Source organism: Myotis davidii, unplaced genomic scaffold (genome assembly GCF_000327345.1).
Source record: "Myotis davidii unplaced genomic scaffold, ASM32734v1 scaffold663, whole genome shotgun sequence".
In the NCBI taxonomy this organism is placed as follows: domain Eukaryota; kingdom Metazoa; phylum Chordata; class Mammalia; order Chiroptera; family Vespertilionidae; genus Myotis; species Myotis davidii.
In genome coordinates, this window is record NW_006295816.1 from 7,585,381 (window position 1) to 7,592,851 (window position 7,471).

The window sequence follows — 7,471 nt, forward strand, 5'->3', positions numbered from 1 at the left end:
CTGCGGGGTCCCGGGCTGCGCGCGTGGCTCCGGGCTGGCGAGCGAGCCTGCGCCCGGGAACCACGGGCAGCTTCTCACTCACTGGGCAGACACCGCGGCTCTGCCCTCCGGCACATCCTGCCCAGACTTCAGGGCTGGAGAGGATTCGGCTCAATGTATCAGGGGCGGAGAAGGCTGGAGGAACTAGAAAGAGCCCGGGGATTTAACTTCCGGGTTCGGAGGCTGGCCTGGAGCAGGTGAGGGCGCGCTCCTTACTGCCACCTGGTGAAGACATCGGAACTGCAGGACCCGCCGTTTCCCTCCCCCTCCCCCCTACCCGGGAGCATGGTTGGTACTTCCGGAGGAATGTTGTTTTGGGGGCTATTCCAGGCTCTGGGGATACAGCAGTGAATAAAGCAGATGACGTTGATGCCCTCATGGGGCTTACTTCCTAGTAAGTAATAACAGGTAACATTCACTGTTGTACCTGTTGCTGTTCTAAGTGTTTCTTTTTTTGTGTGTGTGTGTTTATTTTTTTGATTTTTTACAGAAAGGAAGGGAGAGGGATAGAGAGTTAGAAACATCGATCAACTGCTTCCTGCACACCCTCTACTGGGGATGTGTCCGCAAGCAAGGTACATGCCCTTGACTGGAATGAAACCTGGAACCTTTCAGTCCGCAGGCTGACGCTCTATCCACTGAACCAAACCGGTCAGGGCGGTGTTTCTCTGTTTTATCTCTTCTGATACTTTCATACTTGGGTTATCGCATATATAGATCAAATTCAGATTTTACCAACTGTACCCAAACTGTCCTTCACAGCACTTCCCCCCGGATTTAGAATCCAATTTAGGATTATATACTTGTTAGCGGTCATGTCTCTTTAGTCTCCTTCAACCTGGAATAGTTCTTCAGTCTTCCCTTGACATATTCTTAACATATGACACATATAACCAAACGCATACAGAACTAAGCTCCAGCTCTTCTACTGCAGGCGACTCTTGTCACTGTCAGCTACTGAATGGCAGGTAGGTGGCATCAGAACACAGCTTCGTAACCCTGTATGATCCTCTCACATAAATCAAAGGTATGTATTTTACATGTAAGGAAACTAACTGAAGCATTTAAAGTAAGTTGCCTAAAATTCCACAGCTAAAAAAAAAATAACAAAATAAAATTCGCCCTGATTAATTTTACCCTCCTTTGGATCCCTGCTATACAAGCCCAGTCATTTTACCCCAGAAACTTCAGTCACTCAAAACAAAATACTTTTATTTTGTATGCAAAAGTATTGAAATCAGAATTATAACAGCACTTGAAAGTGTTTTTGAGAAAGGGTTTCCTATATACAACTTCAATACATCCCTACTAATACAAGTTTAATGTGAAATATATCTTGTGTCTATAACCAGATTTCTAAGACTAAAAGGATACTCAGACCCCAGTATAAACCATTTTTGTCCTTTGGAAGAGGAGTGGCTGGGAAAGCAGAGATCCTCACAAAATGTAGTCTATGCTGGAGGAACGGGTGGAGTGCTGGTAGGAGGAGGATGGTTTCTCCCCCATATCCTTGATGATTGGCCTTCCCAAGAAGAGGAAGACGTGGTTGCAACTTTTCTGAAATATTTCTGAGAGGTGTTTCTTGAACTTCTCACCCACGAAAGCATAAATAACAGGGTTCACGCAGCAGTGAGTGAAGGAAATGATCTCTGTGACATGGGTGGCATACATCAGCTGCTGGCTCATGGCACATCCGTCCAAGACGTGCAGGTCATGCAGGGAAGTGAGGAAGAGGACCGCATTGAAGGGGACCCAGAAGACTAAAGATGCAATCACCACGATGAGTACCAACTGGATGGCCTTGGTCTTGTTGTGGTTCTGGCAACTCTTGAGCTGGTGCAGGATGCTAATGTAGCAAAACATTAGGATGGTGAATGGGATCAGCAGGCCTAAGATATTTATTTCAAAGTGGGTGAAGAGCTTCCACTTTAAAGTCTGGTGATTGTAAGACAAATAACACTGGAGGACGCCATCTTCAGAGGCCACCTGGTAAAATACTAGCAGTGGGCTGGTGGCCATGATGGCGATCAGCCAGACTCCCAGGCTCAGGGCTGTGCCCATTCTGGCTGTCCTCACGTTCATGGCATACACAGCATGGACAATTGCCAGGTACCTGTCCACGCTCATGAGGGTGATAAAGAACATGCTGCTGAAGAAGCCAATGTAATAAAAGCCAGAGACTACCTTGCACATAACAGTCCCAAACACCCACTGGTCGAGCTGATAGTGAGTCTGAAAGGGGAAGGAGAAGACAAAAAGCAGGTCAGACAGGGCCAGGTTCAAGAGGTAGATGTCTGTGATGCTCTTCAGCTTCTTGCAGATGACAAGGACCAGAATGACCACGCTGTTTCCCAGAAGACCAAACACGAACAGGAGGCAGTAAAAGATGGCAAGAAGCAACTTGCTTTCTCTCTGGATAACTTCCCCATCACAGGGGCTTGAGAAGATATCCGGGTAGTAGTAGTCACTTGTTGTCATGTTGGGTTCGAGTGTATAATCCATCAAGGAAGGAGGACCTGGTCACAGAGGTACCTAAGAGAAATTCAACTTTAAAAATATTTTAATTCAAAAGTACAGACTGAATGCGCCCCCACCTCCAACTCCCAACTCATATATTGAAGTCTTAAAGCCCTGTTTCAGACTAAACGTTCTTGCTTCTCTCTCAAGAATTCAAAATGAATCATAGTTCAGTTTCACACAGACCTGATTTAGATGATATCTAGATGAAGCTTTTGATGCCGGAATGGGTTAAGATTGTAGAGGATGTTGAAATGGAGTGGATGTATTTTACATATGAGAAGGACATGAATTTTGTGAGGCAAGAGGGCAGAATGTTATGGACTGATGTGTGTCCACCCCGAAAGTCAGATACTGAAGCCCTAATCCCCAATGTGATGTTATTCGGAGATAAGGCTTTAGAAAGGTAATGAAGGTTAAAAGAGGTCCTATGAGTGGTACCCTGATCTGATTAAACTATGTCCTCATAAGAAAAGGATGAGATACCAAAGACCCCCCTCTCTCTGCAAATTTTTTGTAGCAATTTTTTTTGTGTGATATATCTCCTTGGGCAAGGGAAACAAAAGAAAAAAATCCCCCACAAACAAATGAGACTATATCAAACTAAAAAGCTTTTGCACAGCAAAGGAAATGATCAACAACATGAAAAACAACCCACTGAATGGGATAACATATTTGCCAATGATGCATTGATAAGGGGTTAATATCAAAAATTTATAAAAAACTCAACACCAAAAAAACAAACAATCCAATTAAAAAATGGGCAAAGGACCTGAGCAGACACTTCTCCAAAGAGGACGTACAGATTGCCAATAGACATATGAAAAGACGCTCAATGTCACTAATCATCAGAGAAATGCAAATTAAAACTATGAGATATTGCCTCACACCTGTCAGAATGGCTATGATTAAAGAATCCACAAATGCTGGCCAGGATGTGGAGAAAAGGGAACCCTCATACACTGTTGGTGGGAATGCAGGCTGATACAGCCACTGTAGAAAACAGTGTGGAGGTTCTTTAAAAAATTAAAAATGAAACTGCCTTGACCCAGTGATTCGCCTTCTGGGAATATATTCAAAGAAAGCTGACACACTAATTGGAAGAATATGTGACCCCTCCTATGTTCATTGCAGTGCTAGTTACAACAGCCAAGTTTTGGAAGCAGCCCAAGTGCCCATCAGTAGATTAAAAAGCTGTGGTACATTTAAACAATGGAATACTAGTCTGCTGTAAAAAAGGAAATTTTACCTTTTGCAACAGCCTGGATGAACCTAAATGGTATTATGCTATGTGAAATAAGCCAGTCAGAGAAAGACAAATACCATATCATTTCACTTATATGTGAAATCTAATGAACAAAATAGAAACAGACTCATAGATATGGAGAACACACTGACAGCTGTCAGAGGGGAGAGGGCTGGAGGGGTGAGTGAAATAGGTAAAGGAATTAAGGGGAAAAAAAGGCTCATAGACACAGACCACAGTATGGTGATTACTAGGGGAAGCGGGGGTGGGGGGTGTGTGTAGGGATAGATGGAAGAGGGTAAAGGGGATTCATAATGAAAAAAGGGAATGCCCTAGCTGGCTCGGCTCAGTGGATAAAGCGTCAGCCTGCGTACTGAAGGGTCCCAGGTTCGATTCTGGTTAAGGGCACATGCCTGGGTTGTGGGCTCAATCCCCGATCAATGATTCTCTCTTGTCATTAATGTTTCTATCTCTCCTTCTCCCTTCCTCTCTGAAATCAATAAAGAAATATATATTTTTAAAAAATAAAGAAAAAAGGAGACTAGACTTTATATGCAAAGTGCACAGTGCAACGTGCAGACAATGTACTATAGATGGTACACTTGATACCTACACAGTGGAACCTTGGTTCTCAAACTTAATTCATTCCAGAAGGCTGTTAGAGAAGCAATTTGTTCAAAAACTAAATCATTTTTTCCTCATTAGAAATAATGAAAATTGAATTAATTTGTTCCAGACCTCCAAATGATTGTTTTCACCTTTCTTGTATAAAGTACATGTTTAATGTACTGTTTAATCTATAAGCAAACCAATTCTTTTTTAAAAAAATATATTTTATTGATTTTTTTTAAAGAGAGGAAGGGAGAGAGATAGAGAGTTAGAAACATCAATCAGCTGCCTCCTGCACATCTCCCACTGGGGATGTACCCGCAACCAAGGTACATGCCCTTGACCGGAATCGAACCTGGGACCTTTCAGTCCGCAGGCCGACGCTCTATCCACTGAGCCAAACCGGTTTCGGCCACAATTCTTTTCTTAATTTATCAAACCATCCCCTACAAGCCTTAAATCACTTTCAGCACTCATTCCAAGGGTGTCTTTCAGGAGGTCAAATGCAGCATCTTCACTTTTTCACATACCATTGCCTCTGAAATGCTGTCACTAGCTGACTTCCTTTCATTTATCCAAATCAATAACTTCTCTACCTGTTCAATTGCCTGTTCAAGTGTTTCATGAACGCTTTCACACCTGTACCGAAATTAGCACTCTTGATAGCCTCTTTATATTTTAAAATTGTGCTAATTGTCTATTTCAATAGCAACCACAGGGGGGAAAATTCACAGCACAATTTCCTGAGATCTTAACAAGGTGAGATTTAAGGTAACCTGACTCATATTGTATTTTCTCCTTTGTGGCCTGAGAGATGTTTTTTTTTTTATCATGCTGCTGTATCAGCCTGAAAAGGTTGTCAGGTTGAGAACTGAAATTTATTCCAATAACCAAGATATGTTCTCCATGAATAACTTGGTCAAGAACCCAATTGTTTGAAATGGGAGATGTTTGAGAACTGGTTTGATTGTATAATTTTATTGACCAATGCAACTCCAATAAATTCATTAGAAAAAAATAATTTTTTCTCAAATTGATATATTCATTCAAAGTAATTTCAATCTACACTTACTATTTTTCAAGGCATTTGATTGCTGAACACTCAGAAATCCCTATTCACTATGACACCTTTCTCTAATTTGAAATTCCAAGCAAGATAGCCATTTTTAAAGATATTAATTTTGCCCTAGCCGGTTTGGCTCAGTGGAGTATGCTTTGGCCTGCGGACTAAGGGGTCCCAGATTCGATTCCAGTCAAGGGCATGTACCTTGGTTGCAGGCACATCCCCAGTAGGGGGTATGCAGGAGGCAGCTGATCAATGTTTCTCTCTTATCGATGTTTCTAACTATCCCTCTCCTTTCCTCTCTGTAAAAAAATCAATAAAATATATTAAAAATAAAAAACTTTAAAGATATTAAGTATTTACCCCAAAGATATTTTATTTTATTATTTTTTAAACACAGCACAATTTCCTGAGATCTTAACAAGGTGAGATTTAAGGTAACCTGACTCATATTGTATTTTCTCCTTTGTGGCCTGAGAGATGTTTTTTTTATCATGCTGCTGTATCAGCCTGAAAAGGTTGTCAGGTTGAGAACTGAAATTTATTCCAATAACCAAGATATGTTCTCCATGAATAACTTGGTCAAGAACCCAATTGTTTGAAATGGGAGATGTTTGAGAACTGGTTTGATTGTATAATTTTATTGACCAATGCAACTCCAATAAATTCATTAGAAAAAAATAATTTTTTCTCAAATTGATATATTCATTCAAAGTAATTTCAATCTACACTTACTATTTTTCAAGGCATTTGATTGCTGAACACTCAGAAATCCCTATTCACTATGACACCTTTCTCTAATTTGAAATTCCAAGCAAGATAGCCATTTTTAAAGATATTAATTTTGCCCTAGCCGGTTTGGCTCAGTGGAGTATGGGTTGGCCTGCGGACTAAGGGGTCCCAGATTCGATTCCTATTACAGTTGTTCCCCAAATATATTTTACAAACACAGTTCCCTCAGCCAGAGCCATAGGCAGCCACTAAGACATGCAGGATTTGCGTAAGCTGGGACATACAAAGATTAAAAAAAAATTACCACTTATAGCAAACCTTTGAAATATTAGCCTCCCCTTAGCCTCCTTCCCAAGAACATAAACATGTCCCTATCGGTTTATATCCTTGTTCTCCGAGGATGATTAACACATACCTTAATTCCAGCCTTTGTTTCAGTTGCTAGTTTCTTCTTTTCAGAGTCTGCATGCATGTGTGATAATACCTCTGTGGTAAGAGGTTTCAACCTCTTACCTACGTATAGACATCCTGTGTGGGGTTTTTTTTTTAAATTAAAAAAAAAAATTAGCCCTAACTGGTTTGGCTCAGTGGGTAGAGCATTGGCCTGTGGACTGAAAGGTCCTAGGTTCGATTCCTGTCAAGGCCATGTACCTTGGTTGCGGGCACATCCCTAGTAGGGGGTGTGCAGGAGGCAGCTGATCAATGTTTCTCTCTCATTGATGTTTCTAACTCTCTATCCCTCCCCCTTCTTCTCTGTAAAAAAATCAATAAAATATATTTAAAAAATAAAATAAAATACAATTTTTTAAGTAATTCTTTATTGTTCAAAGTATTTCAGATGCCTCCTTTTTCTCCCCATTGACCCCCTCCAACCCCCACCCCTGCCCAAGGCCTTCACCACTCTATTGTCTGTGTACACGGGTTATATATACTGTATATGTATATGTACACAAGTTCTTTGGTTCATTACGTCCCACCCACCTTCCCCCCTAGATTCCACACTCTGTTCCATGATTCCATGTCTCTGGATCCACTCTGTTCATCAGTTTATTTTGTTAATTAGATTCCACATATGAGTGAGATCATGTGATACTTGTCTTTCTCTGACTGGCTTATTTCATGTAGCATGATACTCTCCAAGTCCCTCCATGCTGTCTCAAAGGGTAAGAGATTCTTCTTTTTTCACTGACAGTATTCCGTGGTGTAAATGTACCACAGCTTTTTTATCCACTCCTTTGCCCATGTTGTAGACAGAAATAGAGAGG

The 7,471-nt window shown here is 41.2% G+C and overlaps 1 protein-coding gene and 1 long non-coding RNA gene across 2 annotated transcripts in view; one reads left to right on the forward strand and one right to left on the reverse strand.

Annotated features, from left to right (window-relative positions):
* Nucleotides 1–6,796, forward strand: part of LOC102753153 — a 16,313-nt gene extending 9,517 nt beyond the window's left edge. The window contains exon 3 of the long non-coding RNA XR_436013.2: nucleotides 6,775–6,796. This is a non-coding gene — a long non-coding RNA (uncharacterized LOC102753153). The remainder of the gene's footprint in view (nucleotides 1–6,774) is intronic.
* Nucleotides 1,322–2,608, reverse strand: CCR8 (chemokine (C-C motif) receptor 8). Its single transcript, XM_006770546.2, has one exon. The coding sequence runs from the start codon at nucleotides 2,539–2,541 to the stop codon at nucleotides 1,477–1,479; it is 1,065 nt and encodes a 354-aa protein (XP_006770609.1). The 5' UTR covers nucleotides 2,542–2,608; the 3' UTR covers nucleotides 1,322–1,476.
* Nucleotides 6,797–7,471: the final 675 nt, after the last annotated feature.